General features: G+C 36.7%; 2 protein-coding genes, 2 long non-coding RNA genes and 2 pseudogenes across 5 annotated transcripts; 1 reads left to right on the plus strand and 5 right to left on the minus strand.

The window, feature by feature from the left end:
- Nucleotides 1–10,667, minus strand: part of LOC128028826 (D-ribitol-5-phosphate cytidylyltransferase-like) — a 30,273-nt pseudogene extending 19,606 nt beyond the window's left edge.
- A 21-nt stretch (nt 10,668–10,688) lies between these two features.
- Nucleotides 10,689–13,885, minus strand: LOC128029506 (sclerostin domain-containing protein 1). Its single transcript, XM_052617319.1, has 2 exons — nt 13,160–13,885; nt 10,689–11,696 (listed from the first exon to the last, which is right to left on the minus strand). The coding sequence occupies exons 1-2, from the start codon at nt 13,353–13,355 to the stop codon at nt 11,302–11,304; spliced, it is 591 nt and encodes a 196-aa protein (XP_052473279.1). The 5' UTR covers nt 13,356–13,885; the 3' UTR covers nt 10,689–11,301.
- A 1,665-nt stretch (nt 13,886–15,550) lies between these two features.
- LOC128029505 (ankyrin repeat and MYND domain-containing protein 2-like) lies at nt 15,551–21,292 on the minus strand. Of its 2 annotated transcripts, XM_052617317.1 has the most exons (11): nt 21,073–21,292; nt 20,614–20,678; nt 20,007–20,145; nt 19,826–19,924; nt 19,137–19,297; nt 18,601–18,666; nt 18,336–18,484; nt 17,785–17,920; nt 17,533–17,661; nt 17,294–17,423; nt 15,551–17,013 (listed from the first exon to the last, which is right to left on the minus strand). In XM_052617317.1, exons 1-11 carry the CDS (start codon nt 21,137–21,139, stop codon nt 16,907–16,909), a joined length of 1,248 nt encoding a protein of 415 aa, XP_052473277.1. In that variant the 5' UTR covers nt 21,140–21,292; the 3' UTR covers nt 15,551–16,906. The 2 variants fall into 2 exon arrangements, with proteins under 2 accessions (XP_052473277.1, XP_052473278.1); XM_052617318.1 differs by lacking the exons at nt 20,614–20,678; nt 21,073–21,292 and adding an exon at nt 20,233–20,376.
- A 538-nt stretch (nt 21,293–21,830) lies between these two features.
- On the plus strand, nt 21,831–27,536 carry LOC128028590 (tetraspanin-13-like; annotated as a pseudogene).
- Nucleotides 23,631–25,241, minus strand: LOC128028591 (uncharacterized). The gene is made up of 3 exons (XR_008187171.1): nt 25,190–25,241; nt 24,997–25,061; nt 23,631–24,296 (listed from the first exon to the last, which is right to left on the minus strand). It is a non-coding gene; the product is annotated as an uncharacterized LOC128028591 (long non-coding RNA).
- On the minus strand, nt 25,318–26,500 carry LOC128028592 (uncharacterized). Its single transcript, XR_008187172.1, has 3 exons — nt 26,261–26,500; nt 25,578–25,824; nt 25,318–25,417 (listed from the first exon to the last, which is right to left on the minus strand). It is a non-coding gene; the product is annotated as an uncharacterized LOC128028592 (long non-coding RNA).
- Nucleotides 27,537–27,585: the final 49 nt, after the last annotated feature.

Here is a 27,585-nt window from a genome sequence, read left to right on the forward strand (position 1 = left end):
AAAAACTTTTGCTTTGGATTCAATTATCACTATTAATCATTGCCCAGCACTAATAATATAAAACCACTTTTTATTTTATTGTAATTTTTTTTTTTTTTTGGTCAAATAAACATAGCCTTTGTGAGTATGAGAGACTTCTTTCAAAAGCCCCAAATTTTTAACGGTAGTGTGCATACCAGAATGAATCCAAATTTAATTTCGTGTTTTTTTTTTTTTTTTTTTTTTTTCAAAAGCAAAAAAGCCATCTGGCTATTAGTTAACACTATTCAATAGACTAGACTGACTTACTAATGTCAGCAAAAAAGTAAAGGTGTTTCAGAGTGAGATTATGTTGTTATATTTTGATGATTTATTACAAAAACAATTTGTTTTTTATTTTAAATAAAGTGACAGATGAGTCATTCACAATAAGGACCAGGAACATGCATTAAAAAGTCAAATCTGATTTATGCTGGCTTCAACATGGAATTACTTGTGTATGCATGTATCGTTGACATACGATAAGTGAATGAAGTTTCTAGTTTTGGAGAGGCACTAAGCATTACTCTCCTGTGCACATGGAATGACGTCTGTCTCCATTTGAGAAAAGAGACCAAATTCAATAAAACAAGCAATCCCACCATCACGAAAGACAAATTGTATTTATTAAGATCTAATGATTCATCATCCCTTTTTATAAAAGCAACACAACCACAGATGCTCTGCATATGAAATCATATTATAGCCCTCATATCAAATCGTATCCTGTCCCTGGCCCTGAAATAAACAGAAGTGTTTGGCACAGACTCGACCTTGACGAGAAAACTGGAAATATTAAATGGTTATTGGAAACACATGCAAGGACTATTCACTCTTGAAAGATAACCAACCATGGCTTTAGATGAAAACCAGCTCACTCCAAGCTGTGGATTTACAAGATCATTTTGAAATCTGAACCAGGTTGAGCTGTTAAGCCTACATGAGGATTTTTGAATGGTGGCGAAGCAAGAATAAGTGCTTCAAAATGACCAAAACCCAAAAACAAGCCACACACTTGGTCCTGATTAGACGTTACGGGTCATGCAAAAAATTCTGGTAATGCTTTAATTTCCACAGATTTACAAACAAACGATTTGTAAACTATTCAAAAACAGAAATGTGTTTTTTTTCCCGGGCAAGGAGTTCATTTGTAACCGCAGTTACGTGTTGGGAATCATGTCAGCTCATGTTGTGGCTTAATCCGAGGTTGACGTAGGAATACATTACAGTCAAGAGTTATGCAGTATCACTGAAATGCCAGGATTACATGTAGTCAATGGAATTTTATAGTCTCTGATGGAACTAAAGTGGATTTTTTTCTGCGTGAGATTTACTTATGTAGCTTAAAATGATATATACACTACCTGCATGCTCTCGGTATTAAATTATCTTGAAATCCCACAGCTGAGGAATGTGAATATCACTCTCGGTCATATACAAAATACCACGTTCGAGATCTGCACCTTATGGTACACGGGTTTAGACTCTAATCCAGCGTTTCCAAGCAAAAAATGTTCCCCTAGTGAACTTGAGGCTTGATGAAAGTAGACGGCACCCCATTCTGGTTTCTTATCTGCAGCATACATGGGTGTAATTATTACATCTTGCTAAAAGGATCACCTTATCACTGTCTGTTATCCTTTATAACCAAAAAAACGCAGCCAGAGCCAATCGTACCACCTGGATGCCTGGAATGGTCCCAACTTTGAGTTTAACTTCGCTGTAATGGAGACACTGTAATGGGGATTAGATTTACAAATGGCACTAGGACAAATTTGATTCCTCATCTGTAATCACCTCCTTTTCTTTCATCTCCCTCGAGTCGCAGGAACAGCTCGGGAGAACTGACCCCAGCCGGCACCTGGGGGAGCAGCAACGTCTGGAACCAATCAGGCGTACGGTACGCTGGGTGCTCTCATGTTTGCAACATTATCAAGAGAAGGACATGAGCTTAATGAAGAACTTGGAACAGCTACAAAGGAGGATGGGCTTCCGTTGCATGCATGAGGTCTTAATAAAACACGTCCCATTTCATTTTTTTTGTAGGTGCACTGGAAGATGAATCTCCTACAGCAAGAGCTACATCGTAAAGACATGTCTCGAGCTGGACTGGCTCCAAAAATCAGAGTGGAATAAATGGGAAAGTGGTCACACTTGAACAAGACGCCTTATCCATTTCAAAAAGTACATCCAAGTATCGTTCTCACCATCTGTTAGTCCTCATACAGTTGCAGGACTCTGAGTTTGAGTGAGTTTGGTTTTTGGAGGGGGTGAGTAGGAAATTAGAGTAAAGAGAGTTGACAGACAGACAGCTTAAAACATCTAAATACACAACACATATCTAAGCAAAGGCTATTTTAACTAAACTGTAAGACGAGGGATGTCATCTTAAACATACCATGTTCAGTTTTTCCTGAAGCGCTTTAGCCAACTCAGTGGCTTCTGCTTCAGCTCCTGTGATGATACGTGCTGACCTCAAAGGGGTCTCTGAAGACAAAATGAAAATATTGAACCTTAGTTATTAGTACATTTAACCATAATCACTGCAGTTTAACCCTGTTTGTGAACAAGTTTGAAGAAGCAACTCTAAGAGTGTGTAATAATAAAAAATAAAAAAAAATCCTGTGGGATCTTTCATCTGTACATTTTTTTAAGAAATACGGTGTTTAGTAAATGAGTGCATGGAAACTTTACTAAAATCATGCACACATACAGCTGAACCACCACACATTTATGGCAAAATGGTTTCGACCAATTCTTTGATTTCTTTCCAAACCAGAGAACTGGCCCTTTGCTGGGTCAACTCATACCTTACAGGTAAAAAAAAAGTCATTTTTATAATTTCTCTTAAAAAGTTTGTTTGTATACAGAAAGACAACATGTAGACATTTTGAAATGGCCGTTAGCCTCTGTGGTCCACAATCTCTCTTTGTATATTTACATACACGTTACTAACAGTTTGTTTTTGCCCAATGATCTGACTGTGGAAAAGTGTCTATTTTGACTTGCCCAGATAAAAAGTATAATCAAACAACATCAAGTCTGCAATAACAACAGTGAATGGCAATACTGTATTCCCAACAATGACTCAAATAAGTGGCCTATTTATTTCTTTACTGAACAACTTTAAACACAATACCTTTAATAATAGCCTCCGCAGATGCTAGATCTAGCTTGTATGTTACCTACAAAAGGAAAACAAGGGCTATAAAACATCACATTAAAGGACTGTGCAAAACTGACAGCTTGTGCTTGAAGCAAATGTGCTGTATACTATAGAAATGAATGTTAGTTTTAGTGGTTGTACACACTGTTAGGAGTGATTTACTGTTTGTTGCAATAGACATAAACATTTAGTGGAGCCCAAAAGTCTGAGACCACTAGTAAATATACTTCTGTTGTACATTTTCCTGATTCAATAAAAAAACATTCCATTACAGCAGGTAATCAGTTTTACAAGTAGAAATAAAATAAAAAATTCACATGAATTTCTCAAATTTTGTTTAGTCAAATTTAACCCACATAGGCATTGATTGTGAATATATCCAAAACAATATCTGAATAGTTCCTGGGCATGCATAAAGCTTCATAAATGCTTAATGAGAGGATAAATAGAGACCAGACATCATACAATGTTCATGCTATTCTTCAGGCGCAATCATTTTTTTTTTCTTGCACAAAAACACTGTAATGTATTTAAGAGAAAAGGGTGCATTTTCAAAATTATCTGGATTAATGTGGACTTATACTTTGTCATCTAGAAATTCTAGAACTAGACATCTAGAATCTCATTTTATATCTCAAATGTTTTTCCAGGTTTAAAAAATATGAACTGAAACGTTTTCAATGTGTTTTCAGACTGCTGGACCTACTATGTGTGGCATAAATCCTATACGCAAGACAACAATAAGTCAAACCTTTTGTTCCTTACTTTCCACAAAGTCGGTGGTCCTTCTATGAGCTTTGCATTCGCACCACAATGCTGCAGGGCCAAGTGTAGGCACTCGAAGCCAAACTCAAAGTCAAATTCATTGCACTGCAAAGGAGAAATCAGGACAAAAACCAGAAGAAAAAAACGAAACAAGAAGCTCCAGTTTGATAAATGCTGATGACGTAAATCAGAACCATACAAACCTTTATCCAAACACCTGTGTAGGAACTAACTTTTTCAGGTCATGAAGGACTGTTTCTTATAGAGACAAGCATCTGGGCATGGGATTTCTATAAAAAATGTCTCCGATTCTTATGAATAGAGTTCTTTGCAGTTAATCGCTCTAAGACAGCGGTTGGATTACATAACCTAAATCATGCCACCCGAGACGTCACGAGCGCAATATCTAAAGCAATATTTCATCCCGTGTGGAGAGGAGAGCTTCGCTTACATAGCTTTGTGATTTCAGGGCAAATTAAAGGAGAGAAGTCCTGCAATCATTTAACCTTTGGCACCCCCCCCCCCCCCCCCTCTTTTTCATCAATGCACATCCAGACCTTCACGGGGTTGGATGTCTCTTCTTTTGTAAAGCTCAAGCTCTCTGAGACTCAATGGGATGGCATGCTGAAATGGCATCAGTCATTTCGAGGCTACCACAGAGAGGGTTCTGACACATGGCCGTCGGCTACATCCAAAAACCCTCACTCAAAACACCCACCTGAAAAAAAACCCATTGTAAAAAAGTGTCAAATGCGCTGAATGCTACATAAAAAAGAAGTATGGACTGCCTTATGTCTCGTGATGGCAGAGTCTCATAGAAAATTTGGTTTGAGAAGCATATAAATCTTTTCGCAGACCCTTCACTGTTGGGGTTGGAGAAGAAAAGACCCAGAAGAGCCGGAGTGTCAGGTAACACCCATGCGGGCTTGATATTACCCATTCTTCAGATTGCCTCATCCTCTGTATTTCTTCATGTCATGGTTTTATCTTTATTTAGAATTAATTGAGGACAGACAGCTGTGACTTGACACAGAAAACTCAAGCTAATCGCAGCCAAAAGCAACAAAATTTCCAGAAGCAAAAAATCCGGCACCCAAAAAATGCTCCTCTAAGGAGCCCTATAAATCCCAATGCTTCTTTTTAACACTTCTATCTGTTACGGTTATCGAAAGTTCAACTAAAACATAATCAGATACAAAGATCGCAGTCCTACAACAATAAATGACATAAAAAAAGGAAGAAATACACTACACTCCAGCTCCATGAGAAACTTTGTTAGTCTGGATGAGAAAGCAGCATTTCTGTGAATGCATTGTTTGAGCCAGACTAAACAATTATGATTTATTATTTTGGCACACAACTAATTACACATGGGAATAATAATAAAAGTCACAATGCCTTAGAGCAGAAGAACCTGTGGGTTTATGCAAATCTCAGGGACAATGAACAAAAGTTGGACCAAGATTTGAACACATTTCTTTGTTTGATTTTATAAAAATGTATACAACAGAAATTGAGATATGTAGTTTGTACTAATGTACTTTGAATATTAACTCTGAGGTTTATTCTAATCAATATACGTGTTTGGTTTTCTAATACCCATTGGTAGGCCTGGAAAATAATGTCATAAAGGAATCCTTGAGGCATTTCACTGGTGCGGTACTTTGCTCTCTCCACCGAGTGGTCCAGGTAGCGCTCTGATGAGGTCGCAATGACCGCGGACACCAAAGGACGTATCGCACCTGAGGCCTGAAAAAAATAAAAATAAACAGGTAGACAATAGGATAATTAAAAACATGCCTTATAAAAATCTATTTATTCATGATTACTAAACAATGGTGCATTAGGGTCAAGCAATGAATCACTATACCGCTCATATTCTGTTGAGTGCTCCATAAACATATGGGTTTTGCTCTCCAGCCCTTGTCATTGCCGTAGAGAGGAGATTTAGAAGAAAATCACAGAAATCTTGAACCTCACATTTCAGAGCCAGCAAAAACATTTCTAAAATATCTTATCCGGTTTCATACTTTGAGGAGTAGTGCTGAGAGGTGTCAACAATATGTTTATCTTAGTGATTTATGGACACTGGAACAGCCTGCAATGCTGTCAAACCACAAACGAAGCTGGATTTCTCCTCGTCTGGTGAGTTATTCTGTTCCTGATGCAGATTTCATGACGTTTGCCTGGATATATATACCAGGATGGTGTGTGTATATATATATATATATATATATATACAGAAATGAAGATGGACAGTTTTTGATTTAGCCAGCTGTATTTACACACTGCAGATTATAATATTCAAGTTAAAGATATAACACCGACATGTCAAAAAAATAAATGAAAAAAACTGAATCACTGGGTCACCCCCGTCCCCTCTTAAAAATGACTTGTAAACTCAGTCAGGTGTAGCTAATCACCTTCTCAATGGTACACAAAGCCATTTGATCAAGTGAAAGTCGTGACATTATACTCAGAGTTGGTGCTCTGCATTTAACCCATCCAAGTGCACACACACAGCAGTGAGAAGCAGTGGGAAACTATATATCCAGCACGTGGGGAGCAACTGGGGGTTCAGTGCCTTGCTCAAGGACACTTCAGCCATGGGTATTGAGGGTGCAAGAGAGCGCTGTTCATTTACTCCCTTCCACTTACAACTCCTGCCGGCACCAAGACTTCAACCTACGACCTTCAGGTTACAAGTCCAACTCTCTAACCATTAGGCCATAGCTGCCCCCAATCAGCCAAGTATGGTGACCCATACTCCGAATTCGTGCTCTGCATTTAACCCATCCAAAGTGCACACACACAGCAGTGAACACACACACACACTGTGAACACACACCCGGATCAGTGGGCAGCCATTTATGGTGTGGCGCCCGGGGAGCAGTTGGGGGTTCAGTGCCTTGCTTAAGGGCACCTAACTCATGGTATTGCTGGCCTGAGACTCGAACCCACAACCTCAAGCCTGGCTCACACTACAGGATTACTCTCTAACCACTAGGCCACGATTTCCCCACTGTGCTAATTTGATTAGCTCAGCATGAAAAGAACTTTCCTGGAGCATTTCAGTACTTGGAAGGAGATAAGGGACAAATTGGTGCATGCAGATACCTATATGCCCACTCCTGGGACCCTCTCAGGTCCCAAGGAAACTTTCCATGTAAAGATTGTACTGCTTGTCATTATTATAATAATATAAATCATAAATCTTTTACACACCCAATTTGTGGCAAAAACAATTAATTACATGTAAACCTGAACATGTGATATACATAACTGTAAATCCCTGTCCCCTTTTGTACATTGGGAAAACAAAACTGTAGTCTGTTTTTAAGACACGTTTACCTTTTTGCACTTTTTTTTCACCTTGTTGGTGTTAAATTAAATTTAATTTCTGCAAAGAAAAGTGTCTAGATGTGCAAAGTTAGTAGAGACAAATCCCAACAGACTAAAGGCTGTAATTAAAGCAAAAGGTGGTTCAACAAAATACTGACACAAGGGGTGATCCTTTTTCCAACTCATACATATTGGTGTTATATCTTTAACTTGGATGTTATAAGTTGCACTGAGTACATATAACTACCGGTAAATAAAACAAAAACTGTTTGTCTTGATTTCTGTTGGCAAAACAACAAAATGTGATTATTTTAAAGGGGGTTGATTTTTTTCTATACCCACTGTAGATACTAGATATTATAAACAGCTTCTCTGATTGGAGTTTTTCATATTTATTATATAACAGCATTACACGTATCTTTGAAGCCTGCATCAGAAATTCTGTTTTATGAATGGCTTAAAGTGGTCCAACTTTCACTCAACGTACATTTGATAGATATGTAGACCATGTTACAGCAGATTAGGGAAGGGAGTGTTCAGTGTGAACAGACTTTCATCAATACAGACATTTCAGAAAGTGTTTTAAAATGAAGTATTCCAAATGAAAACCACAAAGAAAGTATGTATTTGAATCAAATATATAATTTACACCAATTAATTTATATGATAATAGAGCAGAGATAATCAGACTCATGAGCAGAGATAATCATTTTTTTCTTCAAACTTATGTTAAATTCCATAAAATGCACAATTTTGAAACAGAATCTGGATAAAGAAGAGAAAACAAACCCTTTGCTCTTTGGCTGCTAGGGTGACTGACCCTCTGATGTCACATGGACTACTTTGACGATGTTTTTCTTACTTTTCTGGACATGGACAGTATACCGTACACACACTTTCAATGGAGGGACTGAGAGCTCTCGGACTAAATCTAAAATATCTTAAACTGTGTTCCGAAGATGAACGGAGGTCTTACGGGTTTGGAGAGTAAGGGTGAGTCATTAATTACATAATTGAAATTTTTGGGTGAACTTACCCTTTAAGGGGTTTCTGAGGTGCTTGAGCACATTTTTTATACATTCACTTGGGAGATCTCTGTGGTTTCTCTATGATTATTTACATTGTTAGCCAACAGGTGGAGACTATTCTCACATAGCCAGACTGACAGCCGAAGGTCTGGGAACCTTGGCAGCTTTGAATGCAACCAATCACGTTTGGTTTTGTCATGTTTAGGGGTGTGGATATTTCCCAACAATAACAGCGGGGAATTAAGTGTAAAACCCTTGGACATATTAACCAGCTAATCAAGGTCTTCAGGATTGCTTGAAACTACAGGCAATTTACTATCCCACAAGACCACGCAATTAGATTTGTGATTGGCAGAGACATAACAACAAAATAAATGTAATATGTGTGGATTACATTAAACACATCCATAATATAGTGCATGTAAAGTAGTACATTATCCAAATCTTTTTAGATATAACTGTGTGTGATTTTTAATGCAGCCTGTTAGATTAAGATCTAAACAACTGAAAGAATTATGGATTAATACATTACTGTACATATTAAAACAATGAAAACATAACTTACAGTAGTAGGTCAAAAGTATACCTGACATTCTGCTTTTTGCATGTTATAGTGTCTAACGACACAGAAATAACTATAATTTAATAAGACATGCTTATTTAGGCCACATCTGTCATATAGTCTGGACATTTGAATGTAGTATTCCATAAATTGAATTACAACAGCTCTTAGTTGATGCTTTTGTCCCAGACAATTGAAGTGACAGTTTTTTGAATATGAAACTCACAGCAAACTTTTACTTCACAGTGCAATTTATTAAATATGCCAAGTCAATGTCAAGTGCTTTTAGCCTTTCCCAAGTCTTTAAGCATCTGCAGATGTTCTTAATAAGTATTGAAAAAGCTGTTCTGGACATGAGCTACATTCAGTATGTCCTTGGACTGCTGCCTGTTTACTTGAAAGGGGGAAAAATCCAGTTGTCTAAGCAACGGACGTAACTGTGACAGGTATAATAATTTATTGTTGTGATGTTTTCTTCTGCTAATAACAAACTACGTGTCAAGTGTGTAACTTGGGTTATTAAAACTCAGTTTCATCTGCTCACTGACACAGTATGGCAAGTCTCACCTCTCAAACGCTTGAATCGTGTAGCTTATCAGAGGTCTGTTGAGAATGGTGCAGAATTCTTTGGGTGTGGGCAGTACCGCCCTTTCCCCGGAACCTCTGACGAGCAGAACTACATCTAACGTACCAGGAAATCCACTGGCGCGCAACCGGGCCGGTCCGCGCTCGGCTCGGCGTGGCGTGCCAGCAGACAGCCGGGATCCAGAGGCCTGTCGGAGGAAGAGCCGCGACGTGCTGCATTTCTTCACCGTTCTAATAAGCTCATCACTTGGGGCAACCGAGTTCAAGGGAAGAACATGTTAACCGTCTTTCTGCGGGGTGATTTGGGCTGTTTCGCGGCTGTAGTGTTGCAGCTTTCCCGGTGTAACTCTGTCAGAGAGTGCGAGCCTTTCGACCACGGTCCACCTATCAAGAGATCGTGGCAGCTGGGATCTCATCCCTTTGTGTAGAATGATTTAATGTTTTTTAAATGGTACTCCGAATCAAAATTCATGCACACGAACATCAACTGTATCTTTTTACTGGACACTGACATTTTAATGTATGTTCATGAATAATTTTCTAAATACATAACATGTATTTAACTTTCTTTAACTAGCCTCTACTAGAAGTCACTAGCGTTTTTAAATACTAAGGTAACCTTAAAATAAATAGTAGAGTAGCCTAACCCAATTTTTAATAGTAACATTTATTTAGTCACTTTTTGTTGAGTCAGAATGACCTTATAGTTCACTTAAAAAGTTTGTTTTTTTACAATTATTTTAGTGTTTATTTAATATTAGAAAAACAAACTATTTGAAGTTACAAAAAACTAAGGAATAAATAGTAGTATGCAATGAATAGTGAAACTTACCACTGTATTGAAAAAGAAATTAGAATTAGAACTAAAATGAATTTCTAATTCACCCACATGTGGTTCTAAAACAAAATAGATTTTAACTAGTTTTAAATGTTGATGGCTTGTCATAGAGTCTGATTCTGTGATGACAGCTGATGATTGACTGTTATGTCAATTATTAAATATTGTCTGTTAACCCCTCCTTGTCTTTATATGAAAGAGGCACACAAAATTTTATAATCTTAGATAATTATTTTCATTTATTCTATAGTTTAATTTATATAAACTATGTTTGTCATGCATGAAACAAAAATTAGACAAGTTAATGTATTGAATTGTAGTTCAGTTAAAATGAATCAACTGGAGTTAAAAATGTCACCTCATGCTAATTATTGTACTGAGACATTTTCAGATGTTTTCATTTTAATGTTTTTACACCATAATAGCCAATATAAGCATTGCCACTATAGTGCAATATCTTGTCGGAATAATGCTTGCACAAACTAAAAATCAGCAAAGTCAAGGCAAAATATATTACATCAGCTTATACGTCACAATAATACACATAAAGATCCTTCAAAACAATTAATTACATAAACAAATGCATATGTATATGTACAGACATTTACACAAAGACTTAGCTACAGCAAGTGATTACCACACATATCAGGCAGTGATGACAAAAACAATTAGGATCACAGGCCTGTTTCTAATCATTTTTGTAACGTAATATGCAGTTGTCATTGTCAGTCTCTTTGACGTGATTATGAACAGGTCTTCACTAGTGGCTGCATGTTACTGAGATTATTTTGGTGATGAGATTTAGTCTTCATTTTCTCTTCTTTCCAAAGATTGCACTGGACATCTGGTTTCACAGTGAACTCAGAGCCCCGCACTTGCTCTCAAAGGCAGCACAAAGAAAGTTCAGTGTTCCTGTGAGCTGATGTCACAAGCCCTCACGTTTATACTAACTTCTTTTAAAAGGGAAAATATAGCACAGTCGGAGGAAAAGACTCATTTAGCTTTCCGTCCCCGTGCCTGCTTTGATCTTTAGTTTTTTTATCTGGGTATGAGCGTATCCCACAGACTTCACTCCCGATTCGTTGTGCTGCCGTGTGTATCTTTTGCATTTGCAGGAGGTCACCACTGTGATCTTGTAGGTCCTGGTGCTGCCATCCTGGCACAGGAGCTGAATCCGCTGGGTACGGGTCTTGTCGTTCACACAGCGCCAGTCCTGATTGTTTCGGCGATTCCCGAACTTCCTACCGTATCCACCGATCCAGTTGGGCAGCATCTGAGCTGGAAGACACTGTCCAGTGCACACCAGTTCCTTAACAGGGTTTATGCTGGTACACTGGCCGTCTGAGATGTACTTTGTGGATCGCAGCTCTCTGCAGCCGACTGGGATTCGTTCTGCAACACAAAGGGATAAATAACATTTAGCCAGACTGTTATATCAATAGCAGATCAACACAAGTCTTTTAAGATCTATGAAGAAAGACTTATAGGATTCACCTTGGTGCCGTTCCTTCATGGTTTGTGAACAGACATAAACAACAGTGGTATGGATGATATGCTTGGTTTGCTTTACTTAAGCCCTTATCTGAGCTGAGCGGAAATGGTTTAGCATACAGATGAATGATGACTCTGAGCCTCTTATTGTCAGATTTCACCGGTGCTGCTGGCTATACTGTCAGCATTGTTCTGCCTCAGAGAAGAGTCTCCTGTCAGCGTAACCCAAGCCAAGATCCATTCAAACAGCATCTACACACCTCAGTTACAATGTGCCCCCCTCTCTATGACAGGACATGATGAATGGGGATCGGAGGGACATTTTCTTCCTCCCCACTTCAAGTTACAGTCGTTCAAAACAAACAGGGTTCCCCCTGGAGACTTCCTGAAAAGCTGAGCTGCACCTCCACTCTCCAGTCTGACAAGATTCACTCAGAGGACATTGTACTCGGCATCAATTTATCTCTGCCTCCCGATGTGGTTAAGAGACTGTGTAATATAGCTATCATTTCCTACAGTATTTTGCCAGCGTTAACCTTAACACAAAGAGCTAACTTTCTCCTTGCAACATACAATTACTTGCATATTATTAATAGATTTCAGTGTTAATGTCAATGGCGTTTCATGATTCATTACTGTTTACATTTTGCTGCAAAATCTATAATAGACTTTAATAGTCTATTTAATGGTGGTCTTCACTGTGTGACAACATGCCCCACTACACATCAACACACGTTAAATTATCTGATCTGACGGTGGAAGATGGCCAAGACTTTAAGGCATACCTCAATAGAGAAACTGACATTCACAAATAAACCTCTGACAGAAATATTCACCAGAGTAAAAAGTGTGACAACTAGCCCCGGTCTCCTAAGCACATGTAAAATATCAGCTTTTTGTTTATTTTCTATTTTCTAAAATGAATGAGCAAATAAAAACAAAAAAACATTTAATTCACATAATTAAAGACAAAGTAATTAAGAAATTTCTGAAGTGTGAGTACTCTTTGTGATGTTATATTGGTTATATATTTGTTAAGGTTTGAAACATTTATTTAAACATATTGGTTTAAAGTGAGTTTAGTTTGCTTAAAAATAAAAATAAAAAAACATTTTGGTTTAAAGTGAGTTTAGTTTACTTAAAAATAATAATAATAATAATAATAATAATAATAATAAGACATAGCCTAAGATATTCTAACGACGTTTCTTTAAATCAACCAATCAAAACTCTCCCTTTCCGTAAATTTAACAAAACCTTTTTTTTCATGTTAATTGTAAATGAGACATCAAAACAATCTATCAAAATAAATGACCACTAATAAAATTGAGTCTAATGTCTTGAAGCGCTGCGCGTGAGCTCACCTCTCTCGTGCGCTGTGAAGCCTCTTCCACCGGAGCGCGCGCGATTCAGAGACGAGTTGCTCTGAGCATCCTGCACGGGACTGACCACATGAGAGTAGAAAATCTCCGTTGCATCATTCTTCAAAGTCAGACCACTCCTTATTAAAAAGCAAAATAAAAACATGAAATTGTACGATTCGGGTGCGTTTATATGCATATTGATGTGTAATAACCCACAGCCCGTAGAGAGATGCTCCTAGAGTCTGAATGATTCTCACTCACTATCATGTCTCGGGTTATTTATACAGTATACAAACGCTCCCGCCTCCAGTTTTGGCAGAGGCTCAGGTGAGCGGAATGATAAAACGAGCGCAGTCAGTCTCTGTTAAACCACACCCAGAGAAACACTCCAATATCTGCAGTCAATGCGAATGCGTACTGGACTCCCTGAGAGCTCCTAATTCACTTAGAGATGTGTTTGTGCTGTTAAACACTCGGCATTTTATGAAAACAAACTTTGCCTTGATTTTTAAAAGGGTGTTGCAAGCATAATCAGCCCACAGAGTATTTATTATGAAAATTACATTAAAATGACATTATTTCCTCATTTAAGCAGCATTTAATTAATCAACAATCAATCTGTATGGGAAGCTGATTCGATCTGCTTACTGAAAATGAGGTTGAAACAACTGGAGAAGATGAAAAGTTTGATAGTCTACATACCTATAAACGTACTGAAGTGACAAGTGAAGAAAGATATGGCCAGTACCTGAATATTTGGATGATTAAAAAATATATAATTTATATAAAATATTTATTTTATAAAATAAAAGTGTTCTCTACCATGTAAAAAAAACAAAACAAAAAAACTGGTGGTTATCACAATCAATGAAAACAATGCAAACGCATATACCATAAACACGCCATTTTAAGGAAAAGTGTGCCCTCTCATGGACAAGAAAAGTAAAGAGTAGCATCAAAAAGTTTGAAAATGTCAACCGAGACAGCAGAACTGTACTTTACCGTTCCCGTGACGTCAGCGTGCCTTCCTAAGCTGTCAGGGTCGCGCGCTCATTAGAATTCTGAGCAATGATTGATACATTGGAAAAAGTGATACAGTGAAAAATACAAATACATTAAATATATACAAAGTTTTTACATAATAAGATGTGGACCTGAAACCTAGATATAAAATATTATTATAATTATTATTTCAAACATAAATGTTATAAAATGCATAAAAATAATAACTGATTAATTTATGAAAAATATTAAATTATATATATATATATATGTATTTTTTTTTCCCCTATTAATTTTCCATCTGTTTTTAGAGGACTGACTAATGTTCCTGATTTGTTAAGGTTCTCCATGCTGAGATATGTGTATGGTTTAACAATAACAAAATTAGGCTGCCTGGCTGAAACTTGAATTTTACAAGTTTCACCAGTGTATTTTAGTTTTTAATGCTTACTGTTTAACAATAAAACTATTGAGCTATTAATTAAGTAAAATAAGTGCTGCACCATTTGCCATCCTGAGGTCTTTAGACAGAAAACATCAGCTTCCATAAACATACAAACTTGCAATATTAGAATTCACCAAATGAAAGATCTCAAAAATGCTGTAAAATGAATAATAAGATATACCACACTGGGTAATTGTGTGATTGATAAATTAATAAACTATACCATTATGCATCTGTACACTGGTTGAGCCAAGAGTTACTTAACTTTTGACATTTTTACTGGTTTTTGTAATAAATGCAGTGTGACTGACACTAATTTCTAATTATGAAAACAGTTATGTTAACCATATGATACACCATTCAAATGTTTGGGGTAAGATTTAAATCAGCATCTTCGAATGATTTCAGAAGGATCATTCGACACTTGGGATTGGAGTAATGATGCTGAAAATTAAGCTTTGTCATCACATGAATAAAGTACATTTTACAATGTATTCAAATAGAAAACAGCTATTTTAAACTGTTGTTTTATTATTTAATTTTATTGTACTTTTAAGTAAATAAATGCAGCCTTGGTGAGCATGAGGGACTTAAAAAAAAAAAAACATTAGAAATCCTAATTATTACAAACCTTTAAACAGTGAGGTATCACTGGCAGAAGGGAAGCAGGAAAGGCGAAAAAAAATCAGTTGTTCAGTGTAGAAAAACAGGGTACTTGATTCTATTGGCTTTGACAGACAAGCACTAGCGCCTCCTACAGGAAGAAAAGTGACCAACTCGCTCACAAAACCAGTAGGTGAGCTAAGGTTCTCTAGTCTAACAGAGAACTATTAACTAGAAAATAAATTCCAGCATTTTAAGATTTGCTAAATGTTTCTAATCTATATAATATATCTTTATTGTTACAGGTTAACGTGTCTCAAGAAAGAGGTTTGCAGAGTAAGTGACACAAGAAAAATATTTTTAATGTTTAAAGGTGCTGTATGTAAGTTTTTGTCTCTACTAAAGCATACAAATACCATACTTGTTTATCTGAAAAACAATGCTACAGTCAATTATTCTCCATTTGAAAATGTGCATTCTGGGCCGGAATGCCAGTCTCACCGCCCTCTGCCAGTTTACCCAATCGTATTTAAGGCACTCCAGTTTGCCAGGGGGCAGAAAACATAACAAATTCCATTACATTCAGCATCAAGTCCGGTCGTTCCTGTTAGTGTCCTGTGTGTGCATCAAGTCTGAGCAGGGTGGGCCGGGTGAAAACAACCCTCTCCAATATTTGAATTTGGACTGCAATACCTAGTTCAACCTCTCGGTGTCAATCCTACATATAGAACCTTTAAACTACAGCAAATGTTTCACGGGAGCAGACTTTGGATGTTTTCCTTAGCAGCAATTCTGAGGAACTAGAAAACCCATCAGTGGACAAATCCATCACACAGTTCTCCACTATGAACTGGAACGGTACAAGCATGTCTCGGTGGAACCATCTAGACGACTCTAGCAAACCTGCGTCTGACATACTGTCTAACTTAGATGATTTCCAGAACCCTGCCGTCACTCTTGTCCACACATTGGAACATTTGACAAGGCCAAGTGGTTTAAATCAATGAAAAACAGCTCTTACATTGTCGTTTCAATCTCAATAAACTTCGTCAAGACTAATGTGTGTTTTCAAGTTGTTTTCTGAAATATTTGTAGTGTGAGTGAAGTCTAATATTTGACATGTTCATCAAAGAACATTTGATGTAATAGAACTTACGGACAGGAAATCTATTTATTTGATTTGTGAAACCTTATAACTGTGTTTCAGTATCAGATAACCCCAAAATATAAATACCTGTTGCATGTAAATAAATTCTACAGATGTATAAAGACTCACATAAACTGCTGCTGTCGCCATCTATTAATTTGTTCCTTTTTCATACCAACAGACTAAGAAATTTAAGGCATAGGCATCAATGTCTTGCAGCAAAATATTATAATATATTTCCTACAGCAAAAACTACATCACACATACATGATTTTCACAAATATGAATACATATATATTTTCCCAACATAAATGTAAACATTTAATGATTATTTAAAACAAACAACAATAAAAAATCTACACCATTCCCCCTATGCATTTTGGTGGGTTTTCCCTTACGTTATGTGCTTTCAGTAGAGCATCCTGTATGAGAATTATGAAGAAACCTTCATTAACTCTGGGCGACGTCACGGACCTGCTCTCTTTTGTCTTCAATGGGTCTTCAATGACGATGATGGTTGCTGGGTTGAAGTGGTGTGATTCTTTGTGATTCAGTCTGTGGTTAGAGGGATGGTCTGTGAGCTGGTGGTCTCACTCTGACTGACAGAGAGCTCCTCCAGTGTGCCCGTCGTCTCCTCCAATGCTTGATGACTTTCAGCTATGAAAGAAAACGAGAGCTTGCATTACGTCCTCCTCAGCTAAATGTGTATTCCAATGCTTTACTTTTAAATGATTCCAACTGAATCTTAGCTTTATTCCTGAAGCAAATGACTCCTATGATTTGGTTCTTTTTTGACAATCAAAAACATATATCGTGAACAGTGAAGCCTGATTCCTGAAACGAATGCAGGGCTCGTAAAACCGGTAGCCCAATGTCCTGGGACTATTGTGTTTTCCAGTCGGGATACTTCTCATAAATGTCAATCTGATTTGGATACCTTTGGCCTGTTTCTGTAGCCGTGATGCTGACTCCGCTTCATGTTTCTCTCTCTGCTCCTGTAACATCTTACAGACCTTTTTATGACTGAACCAGTGCAGCTTCTGACAGGACTGGTCACAGTAGATCACCTGAAGAAATGCACAGATTTAAAAAAAGCACCCGAGCAAACCAAGAAAAAACTTTTTATCACTTTTTTGGAATAAATGCAGGAGTCATAAGATGAATCCTGATATTTACCATTTTACAGATGGAGCATCTTTTCCCTGCTCCTTTTTCACCACAGGTTGTGCAGAAGTCTGCGTCCATGAAACCCACCTGTCCCGTGATGGCCTGCGTGAGGACCGACAGAGCAGTGGGGTCGCTTCCCTGTCAGAAAAGGACTGGTGAGGCTTCCATACACAGAATGTGGTTCAGTCTTTCTAGTTGCGGCCATGACACTTCCAGTGTTTTCTAGATGAGCAAACAGAGGACACTGTAGCTCAAACTCACAATTTCCACTGGGGCAATACTCCGGACCAGCTGCTGCAGTAATGTGGCATCACAGTACGGAAATTTCCTAATGCACTCCCGAATGAACTTCTCCTGGAATACTGGGAATCCATCACTGTCTCGCCCTTTCAAAAGACTGAGAAAATATATCTTTTTAGTTCAAGTAAATTTTGTGTACTCTATACGCATATACATTGTTGTTCAAATGTTGTGGGGTCAGGAAGATTTTTTTTTTTTAAACATTTTTGAAAGTCTAATGTTCACCAAGGTTTCATTAATTTGATCAGAAATAATGAAAAAACAGTAATGTTTTGGAATATAATTACGACTTAAAATAATTGTTTTCTATTTTAAAATATAAGTTATTCCTGTGATAAAACTGAATTTTCAGCAGCCATTAAGTCTTTAGTGTCACACGATCCTTCAGAAATCATTCTAATGTGCATTCCAAAATTATTTATTATTGTTATGGTTGAAAACAGTTGCGCTGCTTAAATTTTTTGTGGATTTTTGATTAATAGAAAAAAAAAACAGCATTTTTTGTATATTACCTCTTGATTAGGCCATCAAGTTTGTCCTGTTGGTCTTTTAGGAAAGAGCCACATTTCTGCAGCACACAGCTGAGGTAGTGCATCTTCATGGCCAACACCTCATTCATATCCTGCTGTTTGATGCACTTCTCACAGATAAGCTCCAGAACCTGGAAGAACAATGTTATTCGAGTTGGGTCAGATTTCAATTCAGTTACTGCAAGCTTATTGTTATGAATCTCAACTCTCTATAACACTTACATAATGCTGAACGCATGCAACTGACCTTGCGGCACTTCTCAAGTGCTTCCACATCCATCAGCAGAGGGTTTTCTTTCACCAACATCACTATCTGCAGCCAAATAAATCAACAGAACATCCAGTCTTAACCATTCAGGATCAATTATGGTTTGTCCAGGTTGAAAAAGACCATATTGCGCCGTTTTTGCTTTCTTTCTTTCTCTTCTTTTAAATGCCATACCAGCTTCTAAGGCTATATTCATGGCGAGAATAAAGTGCAATCAATCAAAGGATGACTAGAAAAGATGTTCAAAATTTATTTTCTTTAGAAATCTTGATTTTTGCTTTAAAAAAATAAATTTGTAAGTTGTTATCATGAGCATTTCCACCTTTATTTTGATAGTACAGTATATGGATAGACAAAAGACAATGGGAGAGGAGAGAGGGCAAAAGGACTGGGAAAGGATCTTGAGTCAGAACTCAAACTCAGGTCACTCAAGGCACAGCTGTGCTATTTGTGCTGCCCAGATATATATGGGGATACAGCTCAGACCAAAAACAAAAACAAAACAAAAGATGTACCTTTACGGGGTTGGGGTTGGTAGTCATTATAATTTTGTGTAGCGCTCCAGCAAGTTTAGGAGGGAGTTTTGGTTCCTTTTCCAGCCCCTGTGGTTTTGTGTAGTAATCCAGCCTCCCCCGGGAGAAGAAGTTATTGATGACCGTCACGCAGTCATGCTGCCCTGTAGGAAAAATAGTTTTGGAAACAAAAAATACCTTACAACTTCTGAATCTGACAAACTAGTGTTCAAAAATTTGGGGCCAGTAAAAAAAATAAATAATAATAATAATAATAATAATAATAACAACAATTCAGTCAGCACTTTTATTATTCATCAAAGAATTCTGGAAAAAAAAATGAATTATGGTTTCCACAAATATACTGATCAGCATAAGAACAAAAAAATTCTTGAGCACCAAATCAGCATATTAAAATTATTTTAAAAAAATAAATGAAAACACAGGAATACATTACATAACACGTTTTTAAAAATAGTATTAACATATGTATTACTGTTTTTATTGTATTACAATCAAATAAAAAAAGCAAATAAATGCAGCCTTGGTGAGCATAAGAGACTTCTTAAAAAAAAAAAAAAAAAAAAAACACATACCAACCCACAACCTTTGCACAATATTGCACTGAAGAACTATTTCTAATTTGACCTGTACAGCACATTTTTCCACATAAAGCCATAACTTCGTCGTACCTACAAAAGCAGCCATTTGTGCTGCCGTTCTGCCGACTGAGTTCACTGCATCTGTCTCGGCTCCAGCATCCAACATCATCCAGGTGATGTCTGTCTTTCCTGTAGAATTATATTACTAGCATAAAATACAGCCAAATTATGAGTACTAGCACCAAAATAATTTGGCAACGGTGATTCAAACCTGAGAGTCCTGCAAACATGAGTGCGGTGTATCCATGCTCATGTTCGTTGCAGTTGACATCTGCTCCATGCTGCAGCAGCAGTTTGCACATGTCTGCCCTGCCCTTATATGCGGCGTGCATGAGAGGGGTCATGCCATACTGAAAAAGAAATGCAAAATGGCAATAATCAGCAAGGCATATTTTCACAAATCAATGGTGACCCTGACAACTCCCAAAAACACTCACAGTATTATTAACCTGTGAATATGAAATTTCAGCAAATGTTCTGTTCCTTTAAGTTTAAGTCATCTTTCCCACTTTAGCATTTCAAGCAAGTTCACTAATATTTGATTGTGAAGTTTTTATCGTCTGTTTGGACTCTCATTCTGAAGGCACCCATTCACTGCAGATTATCTAATTGTGAGCAAGTGATGTAATGCTAAATTCCTGATTTCCCACAGGTGTCAGTGACATCTGATTTACAGGTCAACCTACACAGCTAGTTTTCTTGTGCAGAAAGTAAGCATTGTTTTAAAAAAAGAACAAACTACTATTAGCAGAGTGATAAATTAAACCACCTTTGAAACGCTGTTATTATAATACATAAAGGACACTTAATTTCCTTACCTCATCAAGACAGTTTACCCTGACATCTTTGGATCCAAGCAGCCTGGAGGCTTCTTGCACATTACCTACAAATATTCAATCAGTGATCAGACACTGACCAACCTTAATGTACAGAATTATACACCAGAGCCTCAATGCACATCGAATGCAAAACAATCATCATGATAATGTGAGGAATTCAGCACCAAGCAACACAAAAATAAGAATTATTAAATAACTTTAAACGACCTAAAGTTATACATATGTATTGCATATCGTTACCTGTTTAACTGCATACATATATGCAAGTAATTATCACGTAACACATCAAGAATTAATTTAAAATCACACAAAGGTTTATATTTATTTATGCAACCACAGCTTGCAGATTTTGTAAATGAAATCGTACATCTGATACATTTCTAAACTGTTTAACGTGTTAATCTGCAGTTTAGCCTGTTAGCATCATGCTATCATTACCTGCAGCAATAACTAGAAGTAGATCCTTCTCCGTGTCGGTCAGGTCTCCTTTCTTTGGTGCAGACATTATTATAATCTAAGTGAGTGACGGTTTTAATAAACAATATATAAGTTGACTGTAATGGTATGGCTGTGACTGAGCCACTAACTTAACACTTCACTGTCCGCAAATGGACGGACGGGACCAACTGCAACAAAAGACGGGGGCGTAATCACCTAAAGTGCACTTTCTGTTGTGGTTTTAGGATTGTTTTATAAATAATAAGAGGCATTAATCAACGTAAGTGTGTCTAATTCATACGCATCTTAATAGAATGAGGGTTTCAATAAAATAAATTGATATTACTTGAAGATAGAGGTGAAAAATAATCCCACCGCTTTAACGTTGTTTGAAAATAATGGACTGTTCATATAAGATGATAAGTAGCCTAACATAAAAATAAAATACTATATTTGACAAAAACAAACCTATAATATTGTATATTTAAAACTATACACGAAACGCTCTTACGAGTCTGATATATTCAGTGAAACCAATGAATCAGAAACCTGTCACAAAATGATTCTTTCAGACATTTGACTGGACGATTTTGTCCACTATCGGACTGAGTCGATTCTTGAGTGAACAACTGACTCACTGAATTCAGAACTGTCTTTTGCGGGCATCTATTTTTGAACAGATTCTTTCAAACGACCTGTTCGAAAGAACCGATTCGACATAATGAGTCGGACTTCCGTCATGATTGTTTCACCTTACTTTGCTTATTTGCATAAAGATAAAGAACGGACCAATGGCGTTAAACTTGTCTACCTGAGCAAATCCTAGACAACTTCTAGCAACAGATGACTTGCCTTAGAGCGGAAAGTCTTACATATAGCCCTAGAGGATATTTGCGGACTATGGTTTAAGTGTACACTAGATGTTTCATCATGGCTTGTGGCGGGTTTGTTTGTTCCAAAACTTCTCTTTGTATCTTAAACCTTATTTATGTGGTAAGTGTCTAACAGTTTCTATGAATTTAGTCCTTAAAACTTGTTTTTATTCACATTAACAATACGTTTTGTCTTTATTTAAAAGTTTGACAACATATGTTACTTGTATTCATTACTATAACATTGGCAGTACCAATATGTAAGTTCATTAAATTGTGCTGTAAATTGTGAAATTAATATTTATGGAATTTTTTATGCTGATATTGCTTTGCCTTTCCTGAGCATCTTCACTCCTTAAAGTGAAACCATCCGTTTCTGACTTCTTTTTTGTCTTCTTCAGATGGTCAGTCTTTTAATGGTCGGTGTTGCAGCATGGGGCAAATGGTTTGGACTGGTCTCTAGTTTCAGGGTAATGGCTGCTGTCATCGCTGTTGGCTCGTTTCTGTTCGTCGTGGCTGTTATGGGATTGTGTGGAGCTGTGAAGCATCATCAAGTTCTCTTGTTCTTTGTATCCTTCCCAGTTACTCATTCAAGAAATTCTCTCCTTATCAATAATGTGTATGTCTATACACGGTTTATCTCTGTTCAACACATCAGTCTTAGTTTGTGTTGTAGTTTGGGCCATAAAGTCACATTTACCAATTTTTCTCACTTTCGTGTTTGAAAGGATTTCCTTTATTATCAACAGCTTTTGAATTTGTAATAAATGATGGTAAAACAACCTTAACTTGTGTTTAGTACATGCTCATTCTCTTAATGGTATTCATTGTGCAGTTTTCAGTGTCATGTGCCTGCTTGGCGATTAATAAAGAACAGCAGGTAATTATAGTCTGTAATACTTTGACGCGGTGATACTGGTTTCCTCAATCCTATGTTTTAAATCCAAATGCTTTGTTCTCCTGCAGAATCTTCTCCTGGAGACAGGATGGAATAAGTCTGAATCAATGCAGGAGGATTTGGAAAGATCGCTGGATTGCTGTGGCTTCCTTCAAGTGAACTACAATGAGAGCTGTGTCGCTGTAAGAACTATTATTCTGCTTCTCAATACGAGGTTAATGAATTGTTAAGCAGCTTCTGCTACATTTCAAATTGAAGTTCCTTGCAATTGAACCTAAAGTGAAAAACAGCAAGCTTCTACACTCTAAAAACTGCTGGGTTGAAAACAACCCAATTTGGGTTATTTTGACAACCCAGCGCTGGGTCAAAAAGGGACGAACCCAGCGCTGGGTTGTTTTAACCCAACCAGTTGGGTTATCATATTTAACCCAGCCTGCTGGGTTGCCTTTTTTATAGTTTAAAATGACTATATTGCAGGGTTTAAAAAAACAGAGCGGGTGTTTTTTTATCAGTGTATTTCAGAAGGAAAACTACTGTATTTAGAAAATGTTCGATATCATTTCGCATGTGCTTGATAAGGCAGCGTTTGTGAGCTCAGTACCGCTCTGCAGCCGTTACCGGAGAAACCTACCTCTCCCGCTCTTAGCGCCTCCTGCTGGCAGAAAATAAACTCGCAGAGTGCAGCCATGTGGGGAAACAATGCATTTCTACGTTAAAATTAACCCAAATTGAGCTAGGCATTAAACCTACAAATGTTGTTCATTTTAAATATCACTTTTACACACAAATAATAATTACCAAAAGGAAAATATTTATTAAAAACAAGAGAAAAGTCAAAAAGTAACATGTTAGAAGAAATGCAGAAAAGGATGGCATTAACAGCTACAGAGTTCATAAACAAAGCATTGAACATTTGATGAATATAACTTAAGATCAAATTGGACTTTGTTCAATTGTATATATTGTATAAAAATATACGAAAACACATACAATAAATTTACAATTAGTTAGGTTTTTTTCCAACTATTCTGGCATGACAGTACACAAATAAATCACAACATTAACTTTGATATTATAACATTTAACAGACGCATGTGTGTGTGTGTGTGTGTGTGTGTGTGTGTGAAAGAATGTGAGCAGGTGTATGAATGACAGAGTGTAAACTCTTCTACTAAACAACACAGAAAAAGCATTTAACTTTTTTTTTTAAACAAATTATACACTTACAGTTTGTTTCATAGTCCATGAATACAGATCATGCATCACAGTCAATTTTCATGATCTCTTTAGCATAACTGATGTAATCATGAAGAAACCCCATCAGCACAGCATGTGACATCTTCTACATCATCCAGGGCAGCGTCCTCCTTTAAAACCACTGCTGTTTAGGGGAAAGAAGATTCTCCTCTCTGACCAGCATTCATCCCAGTCACCGCCTGTTCTTCATCAGTGGCCTAAGAGAAACACATTTGAAAAAATTAAACATTTAATTAAACTATCCATTTTCAGGTAGGTGTGTATTCACATCCGTAAGGATAGGTAAATAATCGGTTTTAAAGTTTCAACACTGTGTGGTTGTTTAATGTCTCAGTCCACCACAGCGCTCCAGAATGCTATAATGGCAGCACTAGTGTGAGGACATGCGATATTGTTTGAATAAATATTGCTTTCAGAAAGCTTCTTTACTGAAACATTAAAACAGACATGACATTCACATACCTCACAATATTCATGTACATGGAAGGCTGCTCTTCAAACCGTTAGTTCACCAAATAATTAAAATGTTTATAATTTACTCTCCTCATGTTTTTCCTGACTCATACAAAATCTGCTCATTTTTTGGAAAACATATGAATATATTTAATATTCTCTTTTTGTGTCCTCCATTGCTGGTCTGGGAGACCAGTATTTTATTTTGAACATGTTTGCTATCATATAATTTAAGATGTATTCATATATAAATATCAGAATTTACTTCTACAATAACTCTATATTTATGAAGCTTGAAAATACTGATTATCTAAACTATAAATGGATTAACAAATATTATGAGAAAACTAAAAATATATTAATTTATGTTGTAAAGACAGACAAAAGTCTTATAGGTTTGGAATGACTTGAGGGCAAGTAAATTATTTTTTGTGTGAACTTTACCTCTAAGAGCGAAGACCAAGAATAATGACTCTCCAAATCAGACAACTCCAAAGTTGGTTTGAGTTCTGCAATAAAAAACACAGACATCAATGGTCTTAATGAAATGAGCACGTAATCACACTGTTGTTGCATCAAAATGTGAAGTAAACTGGCAGGAGACAACAGAAAAATTTATTTTCTAAAAATAACTTACATAAAATCTCAAAGGAATGATGCTCTCCCATGTCTCTTGCTTTTAACATCTACAAAAACAAAAAACAAACATTATTTTACTCTTAGTAAAACACAACAACAACTGATAACATGAAATTATGAAGTTTACTTGCCTTATACGATCTTTCCCTCTCTTCAGAAGAAGCTGAGAAAACCACTTCCTCACACAAGCAGACTTGTGTGTCCTTAACTCCAGTTAGTTTGAGTTCTGCAAAGAGGGACATCAATGGTTTCAATAAAATATTAACATATACATACATACATATATAAAATCACACTGTTTTTGCATCAAAATGTGAAGTTAACAGGCAGGACACAACAGAAACATTAATTTTCTAAAAAAAAAAAGTAATAATAATTTAACTCACATCAGTCTCAAAAGAATGAAGTTATCTTGTCTCTGGATTTCAACATCTAAAAAAAACACACACATTATTTTAGTCTTAGTAAAAATAAAGATAACAATGTTATTCTGAAGTTTACTCTCCTTAAACCGTCTGTCCCTCTCTTCAGAAGAACACCTCATCCTCACACAGGTCTGTGACTCCTCACACAAACAGCTTCTGTGTCTTTAACTCTCAGCGCGAGGACAATGAAGATAGGAGCTGGACAAGTCTGAAACATTACATGTAAAACATACTTTTAACAGTTACCACTTCAACAGCCTCAAAATAATTATGCTAGTCTTTACTACACAATGCCGTTTCCTTAAGGAGACAAACATACATTCAGTTTAACCGCGAAAAAAAAAGACAAATTCACATGAGCGTAACCGTGACCATAACCGTCTGTTAACGCCTCAAAGAGAACAGATAATGTAAAATCTTATGTAAATATGACAAAATACATTCACAGACGTTATATTAAAAGTACATCCTCCGTTCAGTAACGTTACATGAGGCAGTTAAGACCTCCGTGTCCGAGGCGAAAACCGCGTCCGTTTTTTTTATATATAACGTATATAACATTAAGCTCCTTTGTTTCCGCCTTTCATACAACCGGGTAAACAATAAAAGATAACTTTACATTTTGAATATTTAACGTTACTTACCATAGTCTTTCACTCGCTTCTCGCTTCTATCACGCTGAGAAAATGGCGGCTGCTCGCACTGGAGACGTACGATTTTGACGTGACGTGCGTGCTCTCCTTCACGTCCGCGTCCTCAACCCACCCCGCTGGGTTAAAAAAGAAAGTTATTTTCAACCCAAACTTGGGTTAAAACATCCCAAAGTCCTATCAAACGGCCTCAACCCAGCAGTTGGGTTGAAAAAACAACCCAGCGTTTTTTAGAGTGTAGAAAGACCCTTTAAACCTTAAGGTAAATGGAAGTAAATAAGATTTTGTAAATCTTTTTTTTTTTTTTTTTGTATGTCAAGGTGTTAGGTTAATGATTAATAAAGCTTCCATTTTTGTCTACAAATAATAATTAAGTTACAAAATGAAAAATACTTCTACAAATGATTGCTGATGCTTGCGCAAATAGTCTGAGATGATCAGCTGAGTATGAGATAATCTTGTTTACATGCAATGAACTAACAGTTTTTTTATTTTGTATTTTTTTTTGTGGTTGTAAAGATTATCCTCTGCATTATTTCTGTATTCTCTTTGACATCAGGTCTGTTTCAAGAATCAAACATGTAGACCATGTTCAGTTATAATCCAGGCCTACGCTGATGACACTGCAGTTTGTTGGAGGAGTCAGTCTGTTTTTCAGTTTTACAGAGGTGAGCAAATACTGGACCTCATTTGATTCTGAAAACATGTAAAAGGAAACTATGGAAATACTGAATGAAGCTGTTAACAGTTCAGTCAGTGTATTTAAGGTTTGGTGCTTGTTTCTTAGTTTTTTGAAAAGTTGAGATGTTAATACATTTTTATATTAATTTTGTTATTTTTCCTGTTTCAGATTCTGGGTGTCTTGCTAGCATATAGATACAGGAATCAGAAAGATTACCGGCAAAATCCTGGAGCTTTCATTTAATAAAGTGTTTTTGTTGGACACACATATTCAAGACTTTCAGCAATAATGAATTTTTGTTCTTGAGTGGACTTTTTTATTTTTATTATTATTTATGATCTGTAGTTCCTCTTGATAACACACTCAATTTCTTAATTTGGGGGGGATTCAATAGCAAATTAAATGTTCTGTTAACTTTAAGAATATTTATTTGTAGAACAGACATTTTGATTTGCATCTTGGCGGAGTACATATACTGTATATTTCTTAAAACTGACTATGCAAGTTACCTGGGCTCAAACTTTGGTCCCAACTGAACAACACTTACCATGATATGATAAAGAGCTGCTAAATAAAAATGAAAAATTCAAGACATGACAATGCATCTTTCATTGCTGATTATAAATCATCAAACCAG

The sequence above is a fragment of the Carassius gibelio genome, chromosome A15 (assembly GCF_023724105.1).
Source record: "Carassius gibelio isolate Cgi1373 ecotype wild population from Czech Republic chromosome A15, carGib1.2-hapl.c, whole genome shotgun sequence".
NCBI classification, from domain to species: domain Eukaryota; kingdom Metazoa; phylum Chordata; class Actinopteri; order Cypriniformes; family Cyprinidae; genus Carassius; species Carassius gibelio.